General features: G+C 39.8%; 5 protein-coding genes, 1 long non-coding RNA gene and 1 other non-coding gene across 8 annotated transcripts; 3 read left to right on the top strand and 4 right to left on the bottom strand.

The window, feature by feature from the left end:
• Nucleotides 1-558: 558 nt before the first annotated feature.
• Nucleotides 559-3,192, bottom strand: LOC119694580 (60S ribosomal protein L3). Its single transcript, XM_038121262.2, has 7 exons — nt 3,033-3,192; nt 2,529-2,721; nt 2,267-2,435; nt 1,615-1,937; nt 1,347-1,526; nt 1,038-1,216; nt 559-800 (listed from the first exon to the last, which is right to left on the bottom strand). The coding sequence occupies exons 1-7, from the start codon at nt 3,033-3,035 to the stop codon at nt 600-602; spliced, it is 1,248 nt and encodes a 415-aa protein (XP_037977190.1). The 5' UTR covers nt 3,036-3,192; the 3' UTR covers nt 559-599.
• LOC119694621 lies at nt 2,787-2,862 on the bottom strand. Its single transcript, XR_005254936.1, has one exon. It is a non-coding gene; the product is annotated as a small nucleolar RNA U43 (small nucleolar RNA).
• A 2,556-nt stretch (nt 3,193-5,748) lies between the features above and the next one.
• Nucleotides 5,749-6,548, top strand: LOC119694579 (mediator of RNA polymerase II transcription subunit 11). The gene is made up of 3 exons (XM_048630392.1): nt 5,749-5,793; nt 5,894-5,993; nt 6,083-6,548. The coding sequence occupies exons 2-3, from the start codon at nt 5,918-5,920 to the stop codon at nt 6,409-6,411; spliced, it is 405 nt and encodes a 134-aa protein (XP_048486349.1). The 5' UTR covers nt 5,749-5,793; nt 5,894-5,917; the 3' UTR covers nt 6,412-6,548.
• On the bottom strand, nt 6,549-9,514 carry LOC119694578 (protein slowmo). The gene is made up of 4 exons (XM_038121259.2): nt 9,336-9,514; nt 9,055-9,220; nt 8,323-8,517; nt 6,549-7,504 (listed from the first exon to the last, which is right to left on the bottom strand). The coding sequence occupies exons 1-4, from the start codon at nt 9,365-9,367 to the stop codon at nt 7,211-7,213; spliced, it is 687 nt and encodes a 228-aa protein (XP_037977187.1). The 5' UTR covers nt 9,368-9,514; the 3' UTR covers nt 6,549-7,210.
• Nucleotides 9,515-10,578: 1,064 nt separating this feature from the next.
• On the bottom strand, nt 10,579-11,661 carry LOC125490596. Its single transcript, XR_007267788.1, has 2 exons — nt 11,266-11,661; nt 10,579-10,914 (listed from the first exon to the last, which is right to left on the bottom strand). It is a non-coding gene; the product is annotated as an uncharacterized LOC125490596 (long non-coding RNA).
• Nucleotides 11,662-11,881: 220 nt separating this feature from the next.
• Nucleotides 11,882-21,038, top strand: LOC119694577 (diacylglycerol O-acyltransferase 1). Of its 2 annotated transcripts, XM_048630275.1 has the most exons (11): nt 11,883-12,114; nt 12,201-12,329; nt 12,419-12,516; nt 12,961-13,013; nt 13,774-13,882; nt 14,241-14,390; nt 15,412-15,438; nt 16,104-16,251; nt 18,258-18,423; nt 19,017-19,289; nt 19,788-21,038. In XM_048630275.1, exons 1-11 carry the CDS (start codon nt 11,999-12,001, stop codon nt 19,998-20,000), a joined length of 1,482 nt encoding a protein of 493 aa, XP_048486232.1. In that variant the 5' UTR covers nt 11,883-11,998; the 3' UTR covers nt 20,001-21,038. The 2 variants fall into 2 exon arrangements, with proteins under 2 accessions (XP_048486236.1, XP_048486232.1); XM_048630279.1 differs by lacking the exon at nt 15,412-15,438 and having other exon boundaries at nt 11,882-12,114.
• A 3,166-nt stretch (nt 21,039-24,204) lies between these two features.
• On the top strand, nt 24,205-25,611 carry LOC119694445 (neural retina-specific leucine zipper protein). The gene has a single exon (XM_038120788.2). The coding sequence runs from the start codon at nt 24,321-24,323 to the stop codon at nt 25,215-25,217; it is 897 nt and encodes a 298-aa protein (XP_037976716.2). The 5' UTR covers nt 24,205-24,320; the 3' UTR covers nt 25,218-25,611.
• Nucleotides 25,612-26,097: the final 486 nt, after the last annotated feature.

Genomic DNA, 26,097 nt, shown 5'->3' with positions numbered 1-26,097 from the left:
GCTCAACATTAGTTAGGTTCTGCTCTACATCAGTTAGGTTCTGCTCTACATTACTTAGATGCTGCTCTACATCAGTTAAGGCCTCTACACACCAAAGCCGCTGACCCGGCGGCTCAACCCGCCGGCCTCATTTTGCACAATCATGCCTCATTTTGTACTATGTTAACCCGCCGGCACTAGGCCGCCGGGTCAGCGGCTTTGGTGTGTAGAGGCCTTTAGGTTCTGCTCTATCATTAGATGCCTGCACATTATTTACATTCTGGTAACTTCATTTAAGGTTCTGCACTTGATAAAATCGAATTGCTTCTATTCTGCTCTACCATTACCTAATAATAATTCTACGACTTCTTTATTTACATGGTCAAAGCCACTCAAAGCAAGCGAGCAATACAATAAATTTCCATTTAACGCTAAGTGCAAGACCCAAGTACCCTGTGACAAGATTCCTAGTTGTAAATTAGCCCTTCAACCCCTCGTCTCCTCGCCGGTGGAAAACCAACAGTCGTCAAAGACGATCTACTCTACCTACTAACAGATATCTGCAAATAAAACAAATGATTGTTGTTTTTTGTTTATTTTCTGCGTCACAATAATAATAATTAAGATTGTGCAGCAGCAGCAGCAGCTGGGGCGGCGGTGGCAGCAGCCTCTTCGCGAATGCGGTCCTTCTTGAGTGTTCCCATGAAGGCAGCCTTGTCTGCCGGGGTCTGGAAGCGACCGTGACCGAACTTGGATGATGTGTCAATGAACTTGAGGTTGATCTTCTCAAGGGCAGCCCTCTTGGTGTGGACTCGGAGGGACTGAAATAAAATAAATTTTAGTTAGAAAAAGTTGCTTCAATAGCGCAGTGTAGAGGCATAAATACAATATAATATCCTCTTTGATCATAAATATCCTTCCACCCTAAGGTTGACTTGAAAAAATCGCTTTAAGCGATAAGGCTGCCATTTTTGTACATATGTGTTAGTATTTATGTTTTGTGTAAGTTTATTTCATGTGTGTGCAAATAAAGAATATTCTATCTATAATATACTAACCTTCCTAAGGGTGATCACGCGCTTCTTGGGGCCCATGCAACAACCCTTGAGCATGACAAAGTCGTTGTTGACCTCTCCGTAGTGGGGGAAGCCTCCCATGGGGGTGATGGACTTCTCAGACAGGTCATACTCAGTTGAAGCATTGTTCTTGATGACCTTGCCATCCTTGGTGTGGATACCTGTAGAAATATAATGTATATTGGTTAAATTTGATAAATATTCAGATACAACCCTTTATAAATAAGAGAATTACAGCAGTGTGTTTCAACAAGGTACAAATGGTTTAGGATTTTACTCCAAATTAATTACCTTGTCCAAGACGGTAGATCTTCTTGTTCATTTCAGTTCTGTGGTGGTAGCCCTTCTGACCAGCACGGGCAACAGTGAAGGACACTCTTGAAGGATGCCATGCTCCAATACAAGCCACTTTACGCAGACCCTTGTGTGTCTTGCGGGGCAGCTTCTTTGTGTGCCAACGGGAAGTGACACCTGTAAATATAATTGAAATTATCAAAAATACTCCATGTGTGTAATTACTCAGTAGTATAATTATGTTGATAATGAAACTTATACATACCCTTGTATCCTTTACCCTTGGTGACACCAATGCAATCAATCATCTCATCCTGAGCAAACACAGAGTCAATTGGGATAGGCTTTTCCAGGTGTTCCCTAGCCCATTTAACTTTGTCTTCGATGGTTCCTCCATTGAGTTGGATCTCCATAATGTGTGCCTTCTTCTGACGCTGCTTGAGCAGCTTCATCTGTGTGTGAGCAATGACTCGCACAACAGTGCAGTAGCGGATCATTTTCTTGAAGTCCTTCTCAATGGACTTGCGGCCAAGTTCGTCTTGCCATTTCTTGCTAGACTTAGTAAATGCCTTCTTCTTGCACTTGTACCTGTTGTTAATCACACAGTACAGGAGCTGTAACAAAAACCATGCGGCCTCATCGTTGAGCGGAGACCACATGGTAACAATATGCTCGAAAGCATATTCTGGGTTGACTCTCGTCTTATGAGTGGAGAGCTGATTTATAGTTTTATTAGTAAAACGAATTATAGTGTTTCTAAGAATAATCAAGAGCTTTTAAATAAGGGGACGGGAAGACGAAATACTTGATTGATAAAATCTGCTATTCAACAGGACTCACTGCAACAAGACTCGCAAAAAGAAAACTAGTTGGGTGGGCTTACTAAGTTCAAAATACGAAGAGATAAACTGTCTTACCAGTTCTTGTAGAATCGACGTCTGCAGTCTTCAGACATGTGCTCAGCCCAGACGGTGAGCAGGGCACGGAGACCGTGTGGGGTTTCAATGTAGCCCACCACACCGACGGCCACCATGGGGGGAGTCTCGATGATGGTCACAGCCTCCACGATCTCCTTCTTGTTGATCTCTGAAGGTAGCAAGAAAAGTTTCATTATCAACTGACTTTTAAATTATAACCTGCAAATGTATCAATCATGCCATGTGGTAAATATTGACTTACTTGATCCAGGACGGTCAGGTTCACGCACAATATGGGTCATACCGGCCTTGTAGCCGATGAAGGCGGTTAGATGGACCGGCTTGCTGGGGTCATCCTTGGGGAAGGCCTTGACCTTACCACGATGACGGCGGGATCGCTTCTTGGGGTAGAACCCCATGGACCCATGACGGGGTGCGGAGAATTTCCTATGCGACTGAAAATATTGGTGAATTAGCACAATACTTACAAAATATCAACGTATATGGGAGGATTAAAAGTAACATCAGTCCGCCCTAGATAATCTTCACATAACATTCAGGTTCTAACCGAATAATTGTATGAGTTGACTCATCATTTGTAGGTTAAGAAAGGGAAAGGTTGGTTTTTACTGAATAATTCACTAAAATATTATTATTTTATATTAAATCACCATAGCAATATCTTAAAAGTTCAATATATTTATCAAACTAACACAGGATTTAACACATTTTTTAAGATTAAATATATAGTCAAGAGAAAACTAACCATGTTCACAGACAGTCGCGACAAAAATGGCCGAGTTGAAAACTTTTTACTACAGAAAATACCTTTACTTCACTAGTGATGTACTACTACCTAGTACTATTTTATTCGTTATTCGTTTAATCGGATAACGATTCCACTATTCGTTACTCTTATAGATTGGTTTGTCTCATAAAAGTGCATTACAACCTTTGATTATATACAACCCTAGATTCCCCATAGAAGAAGCAATTGCTGCCATACATAAACTGGGGCACTACTGCCCCGCTACAAATTTCGCTCTAGCAGTGTCTATTGTGTCATCGCCGGTGCAACACATATTTGACAGTTAGCATTAATTTCAGTTTTGTCCTTTTAAAATGCGTGTATGTGCTTTAAAAGTGTGCAGAAACTACAAAGGTCGACTAAAAACGCCATACAAGGTCACCTACCATCTGTAAATAATGTATTAATATAAATAATTTAATAAAGTAAATATTGATATAATTTTCGTCGGTGTTGCCAGTTTTTTCTTGAAAATAAATACCAAAAAGTGATGATAATTTATATGAACCGCTTGAATGACCTGTAGACACCCGGTCGACATGTACCATAAATTGTTTCGTGATTGGATTCTTAAAATTGGAATTAGGTACTTACCTTGAATTCATTTTATATAAATTTTCTTTAATGGTGCAAAATAAATAGTATTCTATTCTATTCGGCGACTGGTGTACTGTAGTGGTTAGTGACCCTGACTGCTATGCCCAAGGTCCCGGGTTCGATTCCCGGCTGGGGCAGATATTTATTTAATGGCAGAATATATTTGTGCTCGGGTCTTGGGTGTTCATATTTATATTTAGTATGTATCTATCTATGTATTTGTGTGTATGATATATCAGCTGTTCAACACCCATAACACAGGTTCTGTCTAGCTTGGGGTCGGATGGCCGTGTGTGAGATGTCCCCACATATTTATTTATTTAGTATTTATTCTATTCTATATCGCCTTCAATAATGGATGGAATTTGCAATCCTACGCATTTATTAAAATATTTTTTTTTCTGCGTTTCTATGGTTGTTTGTTTTGCAATTTACGAAAACGAAAAAAGTTTCGGTATTCTTTTGTCAACTGTATAATAAAGTACCTAGATCATCTGTTAAAATATTCGTGATAGTTTCCGCTGAGGCGAAATTGTATTCGAGAAAACGTAAACATTTACACAACTAAATCTAACATAATTTATTATATTTATTATAGGTACAAAAGGTAATTTTATCACTAACAGTTTAAATTCTAATATGACATGTATTATCAGGATACCGAATGATCCTATTATACGAAGCAAATGGATAGAAATAATTAGAAAAACCCGCGGAGAGGACTACTGGAAACGTATTTTAACTAATTGAAATTTCCTTAAAAAATATCACCACATTAGATAGATAGATAAATCATTTATTTGTTCCACATAAACATAACACATAAGTACAACAAATAAGTACCACATTATTATAGTGTTTCCATTTTCTACCAACTTAGTAACAATTTACTTTCGTTGCCACATTTTTTCATGCACTCGATGACATGACAGGAGGGAATGACAGTACAGTCACGCAAAAAAGTAATAAAATATTGGCCTGTTTACAATGTAGGCGATGTATGAGATGAGTCCGTCTAGGGTTGTAAATGGTCGAAGATTACAACCACTTACAACAAGCAAGATAACAAGTATTTATAAATATTTTTGTGCTCAAAACAAATTTAATACCTAGAGATTGATCGAGAGAGCCAGGTGCAGGTACTTACACCCCCACAGAGAATAGAATAGAATAGATTAATCGGTTATAAGTTAGGTATTTTTGGTCCCAATGCGAAAGTACAGACCACACCATCATTACACCTGAAATAAAGATATATTATTATTATTATTATTATTACCACATTCACCACCGGTAAATGTTTTTGTTCCATTGAAAACAAGGCTTCCCACGGCCCGTGTTATAAGTGGCCAGGCCGCGCCTTTACGGGCCGTGGCATCCGTTGAGGCCTATGGTTGCCTCTCGTCACCCGTCCGATCCATCGGGAGTCGGTAAGTTCAAAGGCGCGGCGCGTCGGTGCCTAAAGCGGCCCGTACAGGCGCGCCGCGTCGGTTCATTTCATCAACACACACAATTGGAATGGCTCGGCTCGAGACGTAAAGCCGGCTTCCCACGGCCCGTGTTATTAGAGGCCAGGCCGGATCGCGCCACTCCCGTGGATACCCGTGCCCCGTGCGGCCGCCGCGCCGGCCCGAGCCATTTTCCACGGCTCGTGTAAAGCTGCGTACAGATCGGCCCAACGAACGCCCAACGATGGATATTTATCATACATAATACAGGGCAGATTGCAGCAACGAAGGTCAATGATACCCGTTCGTTTGGCCGGTCTGTACGTAGCTTTATTAGATGCCAGGCCGGATTGCGCCACGCCCGTGGAAGCCCGTGTGGCATCCTAGTTGCGTCTGATAGTGTGTCCGCGCCTTAACTTCGAGGACTTCTATTCTAGATATCTATGAGATATCTCTAAGTAACTAGTCTCTGATAGTTATATCCGTCAAAAGTAGTCTGTGATCAATATATTTGTCAAATCTGTTCTGTGACTTCTGCGTCTCTATTTTTTTCTATTGATTTGTTTGGAAAATTCACTCAAATCAGAAATCATTCATTTTATGCTATGCTTAAAATTTGAATGATCAAACACGATAGTATTGAAATCCAATAGATTTTACTCTATAATATTTTTTGGTACGTACTGGAATGATCACTTAGTCCCTCAATCAGAGATTCATTTTAGTTTGTCGTTCGTTAGTACAAAAGTGTAGTTAATAAATTTCTTTGGTGCAGATTCTTGACGAAATTCCACTACGATGGGCGGGCCAATGGAGAGGATTCAAGTATTAGATGACATAGAAAAAGATGTCCTTACATGCTTGCAATGTGCAGGTAATATTACTTTAATAGATTTCAGTGTCATGGTTTCTTAAATACAAGCCCTTAAGTAAAAAATACTGATCTCACATTTTATTTTACAGCTAATGCCTTGCTTGAGCTAAGCAAAGAAAAGTCGAGCCAGAAGCAAGCAGAGCAGAATACTTCACAGTTTTTGAGAACACTTGGTCAAGTGGAAACCAAGTTGAGTGACCAGATCAATTACCTGACTCAAGTATCTACTGGTCAGCCACATGAAGGGTCAGGTTACGCTTCCCAGAAAGTGCTTCAAATGGCTTGGCACAGACTGGAGCATGTGCGCTCGTGGGTCAATGAGCTGGACCGCCTCAAGGCCTCTCACCTCGCTGCTGCCACCAGGACAGCAGCCGTTGTCCCTAATGGCAATATGAATGCTTCAGGAACCGGTGTATGATATTATGTTTAGAATCATGGTGGTGTTCTTAATATATAAAATCTCTTCTAAACTATATTTAATTTTGAATGCAATAGTGTTTGCTGATAAGAATTTAGATTTTCAACATAGGGAATAAATATATTATAGAAAAGTAATCCAGCCATATTATTTTATTATTATAGACAATTCCTGCAATAACATTTATTATTTTATATTACACAATGGTTAAATTCCTATCCATAACACAACATAAAAATAAATAGAATTTCTAGTGAATGATATCTACAACATCAGCAGTTACATCAAGCTAATTGTTGTGTTCTACAGCAATGTTTCATGGAGGGCCAAATCTATCTTGGCTCCATTTTCATAGCCACAGAACACAAAGGAGAGTTTCCAAGCTCAAACCAGTGTTTTGTGCTTGAAATAATACCTTTATCACGTAACTCATGTGTGTGGTCAGGTGTTAATAATCTCAAAGCTGTAGTACACAACAAATATTTACATTCAATGACAATTATTATTATGATTTAATGATCTACAAAAATGTGATGCCTTGAGAGGTGGCTAAAGACTGTATAGTCAATAATAATAACTTTAACATAAGATCACAAACACTTCACTGTTTTCACAATAATCCACAAATTAGCTTTCTTGTCTATTGACTGTATTCATCAAGTTATTGTTATATGAATTTTCTAGACCACCCCCAAGAAAATGAGAATTTAATGGTCTTTAAATTATTATAGAATAAAGCCAACATGGTGCATCTATTAAATTGCACATTGTCCATTGTACTAGGTCATCAGTCCTCCTTTCAGCTCCGTTGATTGGCATTTGCCTTGGCAAACTTTTCTATGTCATCAAGGGATCGCTTTGCTTTTGAGGATATATCGTCCATGGATCTTCTGGCCGTGGTGGTAATGTCGTCTAATGACTTCTTTGTATGCGTTAGAAGCTCATCTGTGCTTTTGCAAGCGGAATTAGCAAGTTCTTTGATTTCACTATCGAATTTTCCTATGACCCATTCTATGGCCTGTCTTCCTTTACCAGCATTCAAAGATATTTTATTTGCCAGTAAGTCTTCCATGTAACTGCTGAGTGGTACACCCTGAAACCAAAAGTAAAATGTTAACAAAACTTTACTAGTGAAAGAAAATAAATATGTGGGAACATGCCTAACATGTGACATCAAACAAGGCAGAGTTGTAATGTTGGTGTGAGACCACTGAAATACCACTCAGACATAACGGTTGTAACCCCATGGCATATTAGTTATCAATATTATTATATATTTTCTATGGCATGTGAATTATGTAATAATTATCAAGTACCTCCAGCTAGTTGTTAAAATTTTAGTACAGCTAGCAAGGGTGCCTAGCAAGACTACAAATAGGAAGGTATATAAAATAATATTCTATTATTGTCTCTATCTATTTCTCCCTTAGTAAGACAATCATGTCATGACTGAGTGAACCAGAGATTGTGATAAAATTGGCTGTAGCAATAATTGGCAATCTATTTCCAACAATTATGTTGGCACCTTAGCAAGAAAATTTCATTAATTAGAAATACAACTTATGCATGCTTTGGCACTCTCAGGAAAGGTAATTCCAGAATCAGTAGATGCCAAAAGTGTGACTTACATGTGAACATTGAATGGTAAAAAAACTTTCTCATGCTCATTAGAAACCAATAATATACAGGGAGTTGCAAAAAGGGTATACTAAGCCGAAAACTACATGTGCAGCATGGTATATCTCCCGAAAATGAAATAGGAATTTCAAAATTCGCGAAAAAAAGATATTATTTTCTATAGAAACTATGTTAGTCACATGACTTTTTACTATGGAGAATGAAATATGACCACCAACCAATTATTTAGGATTTTCTGAACTTTAGCTAAATTATTTGAATGTATAATTTTACCTGTACTGTAACAACAGCTTCTTGAGTGAGAAGAGTTTTGGCCGGGTCTTTGGGGTGTGGAGTGTATCTGACAGTTTCATCTACAGCAATGTAATGGCAGAATGTTAAATTTCTCGTTTGCAATGTCATCTGCCTTTGGTTTGGGTTCACTTCTGACTTTTCTGTGGCGTAGCATATTTTTGCTGATCCAATGAGCTGCAAAATAATTGAAGAAATACTGAAGAACATGTAAAAATATTATTTGACCATCATCAGCCAATAAACATACTACTTGATATGTAATTATATACAGCAAGAAGCAAGCTCAATGTTTTGCATTCCTCATCCAGCCACTAGTCTAATAAGAAATAACAAATAATTTTCCATAAATAATGTATTATAAATTTACATGCTGAGCCAAACACAAAAAGTATGCAAATCAACTCTGTTACAAAATGAGTGCTTGAATTCATATCAACCAGTAAGTTTCAACATGTCCAAAGGTCATTCATGATGTTGATAAATATAAAATATTATTTTCACTTCAAGATAGCATTTTATCACTATCTTAACAGTCTGATATTAGTGTTAAGATTATAAAATTGGATTTATATACATTTATAAATTAAATTCTAGTATTTATTCCTTGTTTTGTAATTAATCCACTCACATTACTTTAAAATAGGTACCTATTCATTTGATAACCAAGTTTTCTAAAAAAATATTTGACTTAATTAAGTTTGAAATACTTACTGCTTGAGCCCATTTTGGGAAAAACCATTTAGAGCTGACCAGCCTGTGTGTGACTAGTACTCCATTCACCACGGTCCTTTCTACTACATCAGTTCCTATGACGGCCGGGTTCATAGGATTGGGATACTTGCGCCATGCTGCTTGCGCTACAGTTTCCCACGGATGGCTGCAATAAAATAAAGGGCAAAAGTGTTAAATCAATTTGCTGTAAGGCCTGTAAGCAAGATAGAAATCAAGGAGTTGCGTCATATTACTCACAAACCCTCATTAGATGAACTTACTTGAAGGTGTGTTCTGATGTCCAAATCTTCATGATAAATTATTATATTTATTTAAATTTATCACAATTACTGCTTTTATTTCATTAGATTCCCAGTAATTGTGTTTTTAATTCGTATTCGCATAGCTCTATACGAGTTTGCGAAAATAAAAGACAGACCTTGAGGAATTTGACATTTACGTTCCGAAACTCCTGTTTCCGCTAAATACTCTGTGGTTTCTACCACAGAGTACTATTTAAATTTAAAGGCTATCCACACATTTCCTGGAACTCGTCCCTGCCGTGTTCCGTCCATGGACGAGGATTTGGTATATGAACTTGTTCACACAGCTTCGTGTCAGGCGTCAGTGTTTGGTAACAGTTTGAACACTGAAACTCTGAAACGGACATCTCGGAACACGGATAGCCACGGGGCTATTTACTATCTCGTTGATAACTCTCTTCACCGTGATCTTACTGTCAAAAAGCAAATTTTGACACTATTCGTATTGTGTATGTTCGGTTGGGGTCGAATAATGACGTCATAGTTGGTATGGGCGTCAATACCCACCGGCCGCCATCTTGTTAAAATTTTGTATGCGAATATTTTATCGAAACCCGAGATTGGTATTTTGTATCGGATAGTTGGAATCATAAGTACTAATTTGGGTTGGCCAACCGTCTTGTCTTGGGCAACTAGTACATAGTAGCTTTTAAACCATAGAGTCACCATAGAATGTAGAAAATAACGTTTTTTTTTTTAATTGTGACGCTGAAGTCTTCTTGTTCTTATGATCTTGAACAAAATAATATTTCTTTGATGTTTGTTTTGTGAATCTTGCAAATTTTTGGTCTTCTATAATTAGTAAATAGTAAGTACCTAATTAGTTAGGAGGAAATTATTTCAGTAGGTATTTTTGTTTTCAGTAAGTATAGGTATCTACCTAACTGTTGTTTTCACTATGAGCCCACCAAAGCTGCGAAAATAGTAAATGACTGCTGTTTACTACACAATATAGCAAATGCACACAATATACCAGTGACGACAACTTGCCTGCTGCTGGTAACATTCGGGTGCAGCATATTGGTAACGTGGCTTATGGTGCTGCTGATGCAGATGCAGGGCGCATGAGGGCCAACCTTGTCCAGAGGCTGTGAATTTCAAGGAACTAAAATAACCTGACTGATAGGCTGATTTTTGCTGTATATGTATAATTTAGTAATAAAAAACACAATTTATATTAATGGCTTTTATTTTTGATTTGAAATCACATAACTTCCTATCACCTTTTGCTTCTACCAGTCTTACTATAATCATTATTAAAATAATTTTTCTACTTTAACCTTTAAGTTATGATTGCACATTGTCACTTTACATGTGAATGCCCGTCAGAATTTTTTACCAGTTTTTGTAACTCCAGACCCAATTGAATATAATTCATATAGGTATTTGTAATGCTGCACTGTCCCATAGCCAACGTGCTGATTGTATGCCTAGTGGGCCGGGAGGGTACCGGCCAACAGCAAGCTCTTTATGTCTTTCAACGAACTCCAATAAAATGTCCATTTGTCGATCTGAGACTTTTCTTAAAGGCGCCATCCTGGAAATAAAATACAATATTAATGTCCTATTCAATCTTTTTTCTTGGCACATGATAGTTATGCCTCACAAAAATATTACTAACAAGCACAACCTGCACAAATGTGAAGATTATTTAATGGCTCATTGATCAATCTACTTTTAATAACTGAGTTCCCAGTACCAAGTGTTAGATCTCAATCATCGACTTATATTACTAGCGTATCGTACTAGAAATCATTGATCTCAATGCTTTTATTAAGAACAATAAATGTTCATTTTTCACGACTTTGTAAAAAATTCCCATATTTCGTTCTGTGTATGACTAAGTTTAAAATTTTAGTAGTAACTAATACGTTAATTATGTACTTACCTTAGATATAATGAACAATTAAAACACAGGATTCAGGTAATTATAAAAAAACACACACCAAAATCAATCTCTGTTTTGGATGGTTCCTTGCATTTTGTTTTGACAATCATTTGACAATAGCTTCCAGTATCGCCATTTTTCTAAATAATGCGGCAAATTAAAGATTTTATAAATACAGTAGTCGTAGTTTGAAGTGAAATTAAGTTTTCATTTAGTCGGCTAACCAAATCACAGAATATTTTCACAAAAATTTTGCAACCTCTAGTGTATCGATAAATCTCATACCCACTATTCGTTTAGTGATCATGACCGAGATAGCCGATGCCAAAAGATGGTCAGAAACCCATGATAGATTTATACGGTTGGAAATCGCGAGTCCATGACACCCGAGATAGAAAATCACCCAGCTGACCCGGAAATGTGTGGATAGTCCTTAATGGCGCCGACACATTAGTGGACGCAGCTTACGGACGCGGCTGCCAGCCACGACTGATAAAGGCGCCGACACACTATCACGTCCGCTAGTGTGTCGGCGCCTTTACTTCCATGGTTCGAGGCAAAATTTGACAAGGCTGTCAGTGCTGTCAATTATTGTCATTGTCAATGACAATTCTGACATTGACGTTTGTTTCTGGTCAGGTTGCTGTCGGACGGGCTCTGGATTTACAAAATTTATTTAATAATAAAAAACAGCAACTGATAATAATTAAGTCATCTTTCTACGGAGCCGAAGATGACTTCAGAAACTGAGGACAATGCCCTGAGATATAGGAGAGCACAAAGTGTAACAAGAGCTGAGGAAATTACTGAAAAAGAAAAGAAGGCAAGGAAACAACAATTTGATAAACCGTGAGTAGAGATATAGGATAATATTACTTATCTTCTTCTATGTTATTACCCGCCCTGTTCAATATGCTCCTTGATTTATGTTTCAGATGCCATTCGCCCAGAGACTCGCTTTTCTCTTGGAGTTCAGAGTTCACAGACTTCACGGGGCTGGTGAACTGGGGGTTCCTCATGTTAACTATTGGAGGACTTCGACTGTGCCTGGAAAATTTCCTCAAGTAAGTTGTGTTGAATTGTTGCCGTTTTAGTTGCCTAATCTTTAAGAGACTTTTGAAGTACCTAACTAAAATGTTTTATATTTTTTTAGGTATGGATTCCGTGTAAATCCTATTGAATGGATTATTGTACTAACAGGCTACAGTGAGGGGAATACACATCAATATCCATCTGTTATACTGGTTATATGTAAGTGTTGTAGTATAAGTCACTGGAGTAGCTTCAGTTCATTTATATTTATACTGCAACTTATTGCTAAATTAAATTATTACCATCTTATCTTCATATAATCTACCTATATTAACTGATTAATTATTAGGTCTTTTTATGACAACCTATAACTATTATATTTGTGTGATATCAGAATACACTAAGCTGTAAACTTTTGAATTCGTAATGACAAATCAGCTACTCAAAATGTAGAATTTTATACTAAAATTCTGCTTATATGGCAATTATAAGACAAGTAATCCATGCACATATGTGATTTACTCACTAATTTTATATATCATGTGTAAATAATAATTTAAGTACATTAATTTGTTCCACTGGCCCATCTCCAGCACTGCATGTAAAAGAAACTATCAATTTGAAACTTATTTGTTCATTATAATTTGTATCATTTTTTTTCAGTTTGTGTAGTGCCTATAGTGACTAGTCTCCTTATTGAAAAAGGGATTGCTGTTGTAAGTTCACTATATTTATATAAACATTACCTTCCATATTTAATTTAAATATTCATATTCATAAAGCTATTACATGAAAACTACAAAAGTTATAAATTAAAATAAATATTCTACCTTTACCTATCTTTGAAAGCTTGATTGTCACTTTACAAGGGCCAGGTGAAAAACAGAGCTGTGGCTTTATTCTCTACAGCACATGCTGAGCTGGGCTCTTTTTGACCCTCTGGCAGCAACCTTTTTTTTCTGCTTTTCTGTATTATAATGTCATACATTGATATCATCATCATCATCATCATCATCAGCCTTCTATCGCCCACTGTTGGGTATAGGCCTCCTTATTTGTACGCCAATTCTTCCGGTCCTGTGCCGCTCTGATCCACTGCTTCCCTGCAACCTTGCAGATGTCATCGGACCATCAAGCAGGTGGTCTGCCAACCGCTCTTCGTCCGTCTCTAGGCCACCATTCTGTGACCGCCTTTGTCCACCTTCCGTCCTCCCGACGAGCCAAGTGTCCCGCCCACTCCCATTTTAGTTCGGCGACCCGCATACCGACGTCGAACACTTTGGTCCTTTTGCGGATCACCACGTTGGGAATACGGTCTCTAAGCGAAATGCATTGATATTAACATCATAAATCATAATAATGTTTTATATATGTGTAGTTTATATTGTACTAGATGTAAGTTTAAGTTCACTTATGAATATTATGCAACTTGTGGTCGAATGATGGTAATATAAAATGATGATATAATAATTGCAGGTAATGATATCCGAAAAAGTTGGGGTATTTTTACAAGTAGTCAATATACTATTTGTGGTCACCCTCCCAGTTGCTGTTATACACTTTAGAGGCCAAGATTTCAGTTTTGGTAAGTTTTTTAAATATTTTTTTTAGATGTGACAACAGTTTTGCATCACACTCACTCGCATCGCGCAGCGTCAAGAGTGAGTGCAACAGGGAACTTTTGTCACGTCTTAATTGCGCCCCTTCTGTTCATGCTAGTTCCAATTTTTGGAACCTTCCTCCCAATATCCAGTACTTTTAGAATCTAGAATACCATGTATGGGACACTTGAGTCCGCGTTGTTCTATGCTAAAAACGTCCGTTTCTGACGGAAACGACCTCAGCGGTTTTGGAATAAAAAATTAAAACGGAAGTTATGATTCTTTTTCAATTGGCGGCGCTATTTGAGCTTGCGTTTAACCTTAATATAACTTTTTCTCCAGTGGGCAGCACGACGGTGTGCATGATCTACCTGGTGGTGTTCCTGAAGTTGTGGAGCTACGCGCAGACCAACCACTGGTGCCGGCGCGGCCTGCGCGACAAGTTCACGCGGTCCACGCTGCGGAGGCAGAGCCTGTCCGCGCCTAGCTGGAGTGAGTTGTCAATTATTTAATTATAATTATGAGTCACTATAATTAAGGGTTTTACCCTTCTTTCATTGGAGGGAGAACAGTGCCCCAGCAGTGGAGACGTAAGGGTCATGATAATGATGAAGGAGACAGCTATAATTTTACAAGCACCTGCGAGAAATCTGCCGTAAAATAAGTCAATCCCTTATTATAAGCATTTTTTTTGGTTTAACCTTTGAAATAATGGAACTTATCTGCTTCATTTGCTCATATTTGTGCCCATATTTTTGTTTGGGGCAGTTCCACCTTAAAATGTTACCTGGGTTAATGGAGTTCGACAGTCGAGAACTCATTATAAGACAAATGATCAAAGCTATTAGATAAAATACAAAGTAGGGCTAAAGGCAGTTCTAATTAATCAAAATAAGAACAAAACATGAAAGAGGTGAGAGAGCTACCTAGCTTTTGAAGATTAAAAAACGGGAATTCATTGTTTTATCTTCAAATGCACGCGTCGAGAGAAATGAGGTCGCGGGTTCAAAACCCAGACACAAAAGTATTGTTTAGACTATTTTATTAGGTAGATCAAATGTTATCAGTTCCTTAATTATTATAGCTGTTGTCAAGTCCAAGCCTAAAGTATTTTAAAGGCCATAATGTTTACTCGTGAAGTTTCCTTCAGCGTTGTTGAGCGGCTGACCTCTGGTTGTGAAACACGGCGGACCACCGACGGCGATGTTTTCGATATACCATGTCAGATTAGTAGGTACATTATAAGTACTTACTTTGAAATAAATATCTTTGAAATAAATATTGTCATGAATATTTCCATTGAGAAATAAAGTACCCATATAGAAAAAACTTAACTTAATTAAATATGAAATATGTATTCATCCAAAATTTGCAAATTCACTTACAACATTAGAGTACTTAATTTACTTATTTTTATAGGTACATCTCCTACACATAATACCTACATTATTAGGCCGTTCTTTTCTACTGTGTTTTTCATAAATTTGATTTCATTTTGATGCTAAATTTTCAGATGAGCTAATGAACGCTGAAAACGAGCGTAAGTCATCAAGTTATAGACTGCTTTCCGTTGTATCTATGCTCGGTGTGCGCGTTTCTTCCTACACTTGTTGTTTTGCTTGGTTGTTGTTTCACATTTCTGATTCTAATTTATAATTTAGTTACTGCACTGTGCCCCCTGCTTCAGTTACCCCGCCATTATAAATGTACCTTAGTAAAAAGCTCTTAGAAAAATCCTGATCTAATATTAATGTAGGAATTTTACACTCTTCGCTTGTTCTAATGCTTATTTGTGTGTACTATATTTTTATTTGTGCTTCGGTGAGAGTTATGTAAGTGTACAGACATTACCTAAGACATGTAAGAGAGTAGGGAAGTCATAATCTAAAATATCCTCTATAAGAAAAACTTAATAAAATGGTAAATTGCATTGTAACTATAAGTTTTACTTAATTCCGGTAGTTTAAATATTTACCATTCAGACACTATAAAAAATACAATAATGTTCGTAACAGTAGCAGGCAAATTCAAATTTCCCCAATTCCTGGATATAAACAGGCTTAATTTATTAAGTATTCTCACTGTTATTTACTACCGCGGCTCCGATGTATGACTTGCCATAAACTGCCTGTGAAATGTTTGCGTGTGTGTGTGTAGACCCGTGTGACCCCATACCCTATAACGCATGTTTACCCATCCCTGCAGAGAGTATACAGGAGGAGAAAAACGGCGCGGCGGCGGCGGGCGGCGTGCGGCTCACCAAGTACCCCGAGAACCTGACTCTGAAGGACCTGTTCTACTTCCTGTTTGCGCCCACCCTGTGCTATGAGCTCAACTTTCCGCGCACCACACGGTTAGTTAGTTGTAGAGATTGATGTTTGCTTAGTAAGTCTGTGTGAGTTTTTCTTAAGCTGGCACCACAGTTTGCTATTCGTGTTTGTTATTGGATGTCTGCTGTATTTGCCAATAACCACAAATTTAGGCAAATCACACATGGCAGTGTTGGCGAATACGAATAAGCAAGTGAGGTGGTAGCATACCCGGTATAATTTGTACGAGGCCGTTTACAATTTTCACCGCTATGTGGGGCCACTGCCTTTTCGGTGATGATTTGAAAAGAACTCACATTTAGGCATCTGAATGTTTTGGTATTGTTTTGATTTGTTGTCATTACCTTAAATGTTTTATTATCTGTTTAGTTCTTCCAAGGACGCTCTCTAAAGGTAATTATTTATTATTTATTTATTTATTATTTATTTATTTTACTTTATTAGGAAAACTTACAGCTAAATCAGTACAATTAGACAAAAATAAAAGACAACAAAAAGCCAATTAATAGTTTCCACAGATACACAAAAGGATACATAACAAAAGTCTATAACATTAAACACTAAAACACACGTACACTGGCTATACTAGTTAAACTGGTTATAATAGTTTACCTTTTAACTTAACACATACAATTGTAAATAAAGACATAAATTATTGACTAATGCCCAAATATCCTGGCAAGTGAAACCACCCGCCTTTTTCGCCGTTATGCCAACGATGCTACGAAATTTCGCACAAAGACTATCCTAATAGCCTCTATGCTTGTACAGAATAGGTCAACTTCATCAGACTCGCACAGCCGATTGACCACGATGCTGGCTCGCACGAAAAATGAGTTTTGCTCGTAGTTGGTACTACATTGGGGTACATTCAGCACCGCCTTTTTCCGCGTCATTACTTCGGGAACTCTAAGATTTACCAGCTGTAATAACTGGGGACAGTCTATGTCACCTCTTACTACTTTCACTAAGAAGATAGCGTCAGCCACAGTTCGTCTGAGTACGAGGGGCAAGAGATGGAAGCGTTCGCACCGGTGTTCGTAGTCAGAATAGGGCACCTTGAACTTAAAGCCTAGGTAGCGTGTAAATTTTTTCTGGATCCTCTCTATTCTGTTGATATAAACATTATATCGAGGATTCCAGATCTGGCTGGCATACTCAAGATGGCTACGCACATAAGCACAGTACAACAATTTCACTGTTTTCATACATTTGAAAGGTTTGGACGACCGCATAATGAAGCCAAGTGCCCTCGATGCTTTGCCCACGATGCTATCTATGTGCTGATCAAAAATGATCTTACTATCAAAGACGACACCTAGGTCGCGAGAGGAAAACATCCTTGCTAGGCACTGATCACGGATTAGGTAGTCGGCTATGTGCGATGTCTTTTTCCTACTAAAAGAAACAATGAAGCACTTCGACACGTTAAGGTCTAATTTGTTTTTAGCGCAATAAGAGTCCAGCCTAGATAGATCTTCCTGGAGGAGAGTAGCATTCAGTGCATTGTTAACAGTTCTGAAGATCTTCATGTCGTCTGCAAATAAAAGATGGGAGGAATTTACGAAGCAAGAGTCGATATCACCAATAAAAACGATGAAGAGCAGCGGCCCTAAAAGGGAACCCTGGGGCACCCCGGAAGGAATATCCTTCCAGGTTGAGGTAAACCCGTTGAGGACAACAGCCTGTGAACGATTAGTGAGATAACAAGTGAACCAATTTAACAGATTGTGCCGTACGCCTTGACTATGTAGTTTATTAAGTAGTAGATAATGGTCAATACGGTCAAAGGCCTTGCTGTAATCTGTGTAAATTGCATCCACTTGATCCCCATCAGCCAGGTGCCTGGACAAGAAATCGTTAAAAAGCAGTAGGTTGGTTACTGTGTAATTAACTACTAATACTTAATTTACACGTCGGAATAACATATAATACCTTATGCTTTTTATCACGGAGTTCCGTCGAGAAAACCTTTGTCGCAGCGAAACACGCGGTCAAAGCGAATACTTACATAGTAACATTTTCACAGTATCCGCAAGCGGTTCCTGATGAAGCGTCTCCTCGAGGTGGTGTTCGGGGTGAACCTGGTGCTGTGCCTGTTCCAGCAGTGGATGATCCCCTCCGTCACCAACTCCGTCACGCCCTTCTCCGACATGGACTATATCAGGATCACGGAGCGGCTGCTTAAGTTGGCGGTATGTGACTTTTTATCGTAATCTTAGAAAAAAACAAAGGGTATGTATGCTAGGGGAAATTAACTCGACTCTCGATTTGACTATATCAGGTTCACGGAGCGGTGGCTTAAGTTGGCAGTATGTGTCTGTTTTCATAATCTAGGGTATGCTAGGGGCTTATCAAAAACTTCAGTGCATTGTACTTATTCAACGGCGTATCGCCGTTTTATTGTACTTTAAAACGGCGATACCGCTCACCGACGACACGCTCACACGACCTTCACGTGAGTACAAATGTACGGCGAAAAGCGGGTGACTCGCTTGCTAGTCACCTCTGACTACCCCTTTGAGGATTGTTTACAGTCGTGAGCATATGTATGTATTGTAAATATCAGTTTTTGCACTTGTATATATTTACTATTGGCTGAAAAGAAACTTGTCTGATTTCAATTATTTTCAACTATCGCGGGTTTAGATGACCTAAACGTAAGAACATATTTTCAGATTGTTGTAACCATTTCCCTATCACAGCTGCAATGATAGTAGTAGTAGTAATGATAGTGGTCATAATAATCCAAAAAGTAAAATTAATATTATATTTTTCACCCCCGCAGGTACCAAACCACCTAATCTGGCTCTGCTTCTTCTATCTCTCCTTCCATTCGTTCCTGAACCTCATGGGCGAGCTGCTCCACTTCGCGGACCGCAACTTCTACTGCGACTGGTGGAACTCCAACAACATCGCCGTGTTCTGGCGCACGTGGAACATGCCCGTGCACCTGTGGGCCGTCAGACACGTGTACATACCGATCACAGAGAGAGGGTATAGCAAGGGAGTGGCGGGACTGTGCGTGTTTATCATCTCGGCGCTGTTCCATGAGTATTTGGTGAGTTTTTATAATTTTTTATTGTGGTTTGTATCTTTAGCTAAGCTATATATAGGGTCTATGGGTGAAATTTTATGGATGGACTTCGAGAAGTGGTAGGACAATGTATTTACATGACCTGTATAGTCAACAATATCAGCTAGGAATAAATTACACTCCGTAGGTATGCATTGTACATCTGCCGCATAACAGCGCCATCTATGTGAAACTTTGTATTTCTCGTAGTCCCTCTATCTACTACACAATCCACCAATTTGGCCCGTATTCCGTTAGCCGTCCTCGCCCTCCAACTGACGAGCGGCCCTGGCACGTAACTCGCAATTGTTACCGAGAGATGGCGCTACGGTAGAGTTCCAGAGAGACCAATGTTCCACCAATCATAATCATTTTTTTTATGTCTCGCTATACTTGTACGAACTACTTCTTGGCGCGTCGGTAACAAACCTTACTCTAGCTCTAGTGTTTGTCACACTGGGCTAAATCACCGTAAATTTGCAGGTGAGCGTCCCACTCCAAATGTTCCGCATCTGGGCGTTCCTCGGCATGATGGGCCAGCTCCCGCTCTCGGTGCTGTCTCAGACGGCGGAGGCCAAGCTCGGCCCGCGCTGGGGCAACCTCATGGTGTGGAGTTCATTGATCCTCGGCCAGCCACTGGCCATCATGATGTACTACCACGACTACGCGCTCAGCCACTTGCAGACTATGCAGTAGAAGGGTTAAAGGTTTTTTGTTGCATGGTTTGTTGTCTAGTTGTTATGCTTTTAGTCACTTTCTTGCTCAATGGGGCTGATTCTGAAGAATTTATTATACTTTTGTCTTAGTTAAATTGGTACTATAGACAATCGTAGTCAACTGATAATGATTTACTTTTTGGTTCTGTTATCATAGCAGTCTATAATTTTTTGTTGTTAATGAGTCAGTCCCTATGTTATTCTTTCTAATTAGATCAGATAGTCTCGAGTAGTCTCGACATGCTTCATTTAAGTCTAGTCTAGATTTTAGATTACAATGAAAAAGGCGTGAATCATTATATCACAAAGTGTCATAAAATTGTTTGCCAAAAAGCTAGCAACCCTACCAAATTGTTTTATATTTACTTACTCTAGCTTCTCTATTTAATGTTTAAGTGAAAATGTTTTCATGTTTTTTGGAACGTTTATAGTTTTAGGGGATATTAGCATACAAACGATAAGTAAAGATAGAAACCACTGTTTTTTAGATCAATGATCGTAATAAGACTGCATTTTGTTAAATTACATATACCATGCTTGTGATTTTAATTCAGAGCAATCCTAAATATTTTTTTAGTACAAACGGAATATTTATTTTTTATCCATAACATTTAATTGCATTTTGTTTTTTGGATGCGACATTCCAGCGCCGATAGTGTGCCAATCATGATAGTGATAGATAACTGGTTATATCAGATGGTGATGGAATAAATATATTTTACTATACAATTTACATAAAATAATTATATCAGTGAAATTTATACTTATACTATAATTCATTCAAAAAATCAATCACAAATATATTAGCGGTAGTTATAGATTAAAGATAGTCTTAATCGTGTGCTACTATTATTTTTATATGTGCCTATACCATTTATTGAATTGTTATTGTTATTAATGAATTTTATAAATGTATTTGAATTTTATACGATTTTATAGCCTTTGTATTTTTGTCTAAATATAAAGTGTATTTTATAATAAGTTTTATATGAATAAAATTGTTTATTACTTTTGGAAACAAAACTTTTTACTTAAACTGTACAGTCTAGATTCTAGAATTTCTAGATACAAAAAACCTGACCCATCTTAGAATCAGAATGCGGGGTCAGGTTTCTCTGACCAAGACTGCCAATTTCTAATTTACTAAAATGTAGGTACGCATCTTAGAAAGATGTCCTTGAAAGATGCAAGTCCCGTATCTGTAGAATAATTGCAACGTGTGCAACCTCTGACTCCGCGCTACATGTGTGGGGTCGACGGCCGCCTATCAGATCCGACTGAAGGTCGCTACGTCCAACTCGCACTAAGTATTCTGTTTGTAAATATTAGAATAGTACCGATGGCCAGCGACATGCTTTCAGATTATCTGGTTCCGTTGTGATACCGGAATACTAGTTGTAGAAGTCAGGGAGATTTGTGCAATGTGAAATTGGGAAACCAAAAGTCTTGGAATCAAGGTTTTTCCTTTTCATCTGGTCAAAAGTAACGTAGTATGGCGGGATATAACAAAGCATTCAAATGAAGTCCTAGCTGGTCCCCCCATATACCTAGGTACGTGACTTTGAATTTCAGCTCTAGGAGTTCACAAATTTTCTTATAACTAATTAAATATAACAAGTCTCTTATTTTTTAGTCCAGCCAGTGAGTATACGTAGGTAAATCTTGCTGTAGAAAACAGACACAGTAGGTAAGTAAAGATCGTCGTCCTCACGAGGGCAGGCGACAGATCAATTGATGAAGAGCGGCGATAGAGGCGCGGACGTGCCGCGCGCCGTGGGAGCCCCCGCGTGGGCGGGAGGGCGCTCTGTGCCGGTACTAGGTGACGACACTACCTATGCTACGGGTGCTTTAGAATGCTTTAGGTTTTGTAACTTTAGAAGATGGATGGTAGCACGAAAGGAGTGCCTGCCTTTCCGCGTGACATTAACTTAGGTACTTTAAATAGTTAAATCCATCAGGCGCACCTTGAGCAGTCCGCGACTGATGCTTATCTGTCTGGCTAATTCTTTAATATACTTAGATACTCCTTTCACTACTACAGTGACCAACCCTATACAAGCTCTAGTGTTAGTCACCGACTCGCTAAGAATAATCAATTAAACTTACGTATCTGTACTTACGCTACATCTTTAACAATACTTACTTCCGTAATTGTCTTGGATGGTCTTATATCTCATTCATCCTTAGTTATATTACCAGTATTAACAAACATAATTAATTGCTCCGCCTTACCGACTAGCAGCTGGTAGCAAACTCCACCAACATTACACAAACTGGAAAAGGCAAACATAATCTTCGGAAGTGGGAATAATTCGGCGGAAGTGGAAACAAAGGGGTAAGTACCGCTGGCATTGTGTGCGGAGCTCGCGAAGTGGCCAATTAACAAGCCAACTCAAACACGAGGTAGGTAGATACGTGTCGAAGCCGTTATGAACCACGGTTTTGAGTATATAACCGAAGTATTCTGGGGGTACAGTTATAGTATTAGATGGGTATAAGATTCGAGCTCGGCTCGTTTGCTATCATAGCATAATTAATCTAAATTTTTAATCAATGATCAATGTAAGATCGGGACAACTGTGGCGAGCGCACAGCACTGCCTTATCTCACACGAGGCTGCGGCAGCGCGCTGAAGCGCTGTCGACGAGGTAAGGCATCGGACTCAGATCTGTTAAGTCAAAGTTAGGTTATTAAGATTGTTCGGTTCAGGTAGAATTGTTTTGGCAGGTCTATTGTGATGGCTACAGTGTACCATGGAGTTTTTACCTGTATAACGCTATATAAAGTATGTAGATGCATAATAAAATAAGAAGAAAAATATTATATGAGAATTGGTCAAGTTACTAGAGTTCCAGTGATCCTACAGCACTACCTACATTACTCCTACAAGGAAAAATCTGCAATAAGTCTGCAATATTGAAGTATAGGTACATTTACAACGCACCAGAAAATACAAAGTATATCTAGGTCAGTAGGTACTTACGTTAATTCAGTTTTTAGTGAGCGATGACATTTACTCATGATTTTAATTGCAATAAATCTGACCTAACTCTCCACAAATTCCTTCATAAGCATTAATTGCATGTTATTGTTCATGATACAACAAGCGCATCGATTCAATTACAACCGGTTAATAATGAGGGGTTAAATCAAATGAGGATTGCGGGTTGTGGGCGCGATTCTGAGGACCTATTCTGACATGACCTGGCCTATTATTTCAGAATATAAATAACCGAAATAGCTACATTTACCAGTTACTCATTTACTATTAAAACATTTAAAATTTTCGAAAATAGATTGTCCCCTTAACAGTAAAAAAGTATCTCAATTATCCATGACTATGCACCCTATATTCACGGCTGCATTCTTCTTGCTACAAAACTTTGCTGATTCTAAGCAGCGATCGCTTAACCTCTCAGAAGCTACGAGAATAGGGGTCAGTCCGCTCACTCGGCCGCGACTCGGGAGTCAGGATCAGTAAGTTAACCCCCGCAGTGCGCCCACCCGTGAAATCGCATGCTTCCACTTACACCACTGCCAAAAGGGTAATCATAATATGCTAAAATTGCTATACTCTTGGGACTAACATTGCCTCAGCATTAAATGGGAATGGCTGTGCCAATTATTATAAATATGTGTGATTTTAATTCCGCGGCCTCATAAATAAATGGTTTAATTTAATTATTGTTATACATTTTCAGGAGGTTACACTATAAAATGTAGAAAAATAAAAGTGTTGTTATTCAGGACTACGAAAGTGCTACGAAATCCTGTAGATCCTGCTACGACGCGGCGTAGCGGAGCCCGCTACGACACGTAGCAAGCAAAGCTACAAACGTTTTTTTTTTTTTTTTAATTAATATTAAAGATAACCGTTTTTCGGAGGAATAAGTTAACATCTACTAGTCTGGTTTTACATTATCTCTTTCAGAAATGTATAGCATTCGTTTGGACATAGTTATATATTAATTATTTTCCCGATCAAACATATTAAGTTCGTGAGAGTACATAATAATATAATGTATGTGGAGGCTCGTTAGGAGTTGTGTACAAGACGTACCGAACGTGAGTTTGTATGTGTAGTTGTTTATGTTATTTCCACACTTACTACTCTAATATTAAATAACAGCGAAAATGAAGCGTTTGCAAACTTATGTCTCTGTGAATAAAGTCGGAGTGTAGTGAGTGCGACGGCGGCGGCGGCGGCGGCAGTGTGGCGGCTGGGGCGGAGGGCGGAGCGGCGGGCGGGCCAGTCCGCGCCCGGCCGCCGAGCGCCCCGCACGCTCATGCTCCAGGCTCCATGGTGGAACACGCGCTGGTGGACTGCTCCCAGGCGAGCGGCATGCAGCCGCTGCCGCCGCACGCCGCGCCGCGCGCGCTGGACGGCGACCAGCTCGCCGACGAGTACGTGCAGAACTTCGAGCTGGACCACCTGGAGGACCACCAGCTGGTGAAGCGCGAGCCGCTGCGGCCCGGCTGGTCCGACCTGGTGGAGGCGCCGGCCTGCGCGCGCGCCTGCCGTGCCTGGCCCGACGCCGGCCCGTACCCGCAGCCGCACGTGGCCATCGCCGTGGACCCCAGCACGCCGCCAGAGACGCCGCCCGCGCCCGCCGGCGCCGCGCCCGCGCGCTCCCCGTGCCGCGCCGCGCTCGTGGACGACGTGCTGTGGCTGCCGCACATGCGGGAGCCGCTCGACATGCGCACCGTGCCCTGCCCGCCCTTCGACGAGTGGGACCGGCGCGAGTGGCGCGACGAGCACGCGGCGCTGCGGCCCGCCAGCGCCTGCTCCGCGCTGTCGCCGCGCCACCACCACCTCGCCTACCCGCCCTCCTCGTGCGGCGACGACCTCATCAGCGACGACCTGCTCATGACGCTGAGCGTACGCGAGCTCAACAAGCGGCTGCACGGGTTCCCGCGCGAGGACGTCACGCGCCTCAAGCAGAAGCGGCGCACGCTCAAGAACCGCGGCTACGCGCAGAACTGCCGCAGCAAGCGCCTGCAGCAGCGGCACGAGCTGGAGCTGACCAACCGCTCGCTGCAGGACGAGCTGCACGTGCTGCAGCTGCAGGTGGCGCGCGTGACGCACGAGCGCGACGTGCTGCGGCAGCGGCTGGCGCTGGCGGGGCGCGACCACGCCGTGCCGCTACACGCGCCGCCCACGCCGCACTCCTCGCCGGAGTTCTTCTCGGAGCTGTGACGGCAGGGCGCGGGCGCGCGGCCGCCCGCCGGCGCCGCCTCCTGGCAGCGCTACTGATGCCGCCGCCGCCGCCGCCGCCGCCTCCGCTGCACCAGCACACCGCATTGTTAAGTTTGAATTTAAAATCATCAGTTCCAGTTCTATTAATAGTTTAAATATGGTGGAACATTATAGCCGCGGCTAGTGACCGACCGGCTATCGGACACCGTGTTAAATGTATGGTTGTGTCGTAAGATATGCATAGATTCGTTAATCATTAAAATTTAATTATGGATAAGTTACGAAAAATCTGACTAATTATTACTTAACTATTCAAGTAATTTGTAAATATACTAACTACTCTTGATGAATATTATAGGATTTTTGTTTTCCTAATAAAATATTCTCAATATAACCACATCTTTCACTTACAACATTCCACCTCCTCTTAACTTACTTCTTTGATAAAGGAAGTTCTCGAAGCTTTATTGTAAAAATTATATTTAATTAGAAGAAAAATGAGCAATAGCCTTAGCGCTATACGAGCGATCTCTTACAGTCAACCGTAAGTATATGCATTTTGTAGGTACGGTTACCATCCAGGAACATAAAACTAAGTACTTCTATAACGAGAACCAAAAAAAACATGTCCATAAGGACATATTATACACCGCGCGCAGGTAAGTTAAGCTAGACCGATATTTAGGTACTTAATAACTAGAGTTTCCTAAAAAAATACAAAAGGTACTTATAGTCGAAAATCAGAGATATTTATTTATTTAAAGTAAATCATTCAATATTGTTACTAGATGGATCGATTAGTATCGATTTGCAGTTGTTCCAGTTGTAATTTCAGACAGAAAATACATTTACGAGCAATTAAAAAGTTCCAGTGACAATA

The sequence above is a fragment of the Plutella xylostella genome, chromosome 4 (genome assembly GCF_932276165.1).
Source record: "Plutella xylostella chromosome 4, ilPluXylo3.1, whole genome shotgun sequence".
NCBI lineage: Eukaryota > Metazoa > Arthropoda > Insecta > Lepidoptera > Plutellidae > Plutella > Plutella xylostella.
Note: the sequence above shows the minus strand (reverse complement) of the source record. Positions and strands in the feature narration are given on the sequence as shown.

What these genes read in the sequence shown, in the direction of transcription:
- LOC119694580 (XM_038121262.2), bottom strand. An exon ending in ACCTGACCGTCCTGGATCAA is followed by an intron (nt 2,436 to 2,528) that starts GTAAGTCAATAT and finishes TGCTACCTTCAG; the next exon opens with AGATCAACAAGAAGGAGATC. An exon ending in GCGTGATCACCCTTAGGAAG is followed by an intron (nt 801 to 1,037) that starts GTTAGTATATTA and finishes ATTTTATTTCAG; the next exon opens with TCCCTCCGAGTCCACACCAA.
- LOC119694578 (XM_038121259.2), bottom strand. Translation starts at nt 9,367, where the DNA reads ATGAAGATTTGGACATCAGAACACACCTTCAA. An exon ending in ACATCAGAACACACCTTCAA is followed by an intron (nt 9,221 to 9,335) that starts GTAAGTTCATCT and finishes ATTTTATTGCAG; the next exon opens with CCATCCGTGGGAAACTGTAG. An exon ending in TCCCAAAATGGGCTCAAGCA is followed by an intron (nt 8,518 to 9,054) that starts GTAAGTATTTCA and finishes ATTATTTTGCAG; the next exon opens with CTCATTGGATCAGCAAAAAT.
- LOC119694445 (XM_038120788.2), top strand. Translation starts at nt 24,321, where the DNA reads ATGGTGGAACACGCGCTGGTGGACTGCTCCCAGGCGAGCGGCATGCAG.
- LOC119694577 (XM_048630275.1), top strand. Translation starts at nt 11,999, where the DNA reads ATGACTTCAGAAACTGAGGACAATGCCCTGAGATATAGGAGAGCACAA. An exon ending in TGCCTGGAAAATTTCCTCAA is followed by an intron (nt 12,330 to 12,418) that starts GTAAGTTGTGTT and finishes ATATTTTTTTAG; the next exon opens with GTATGGATTCCGTGTAAATC. An exon ending in CGCTGTTCCATGAGTATTTG is followed by an intron (nt 19,290 to 19,787) that starts GTGAGTTTTTAT and finishes GTAAATTTGCAG; the next exon opens with GTGAGCGTCCCACTCCAAAT.
- LOC119694579 (XM_048630392.1), top strand. Translation starts at nt 5,918, where the DNA reads ATGGGCGGGCCAATGGAGAGGATTCAAGTATTAGATGACATAGAAAAA. An exon ending in TACATGCTTGCAATGTGCAG is followed by an intron (nt 5,994 to 6,082) that starts GTAATATTACTT and finishes TTTATTTTACAG; the next exon opens with CTAATGCCTTGCTTGAGCTA.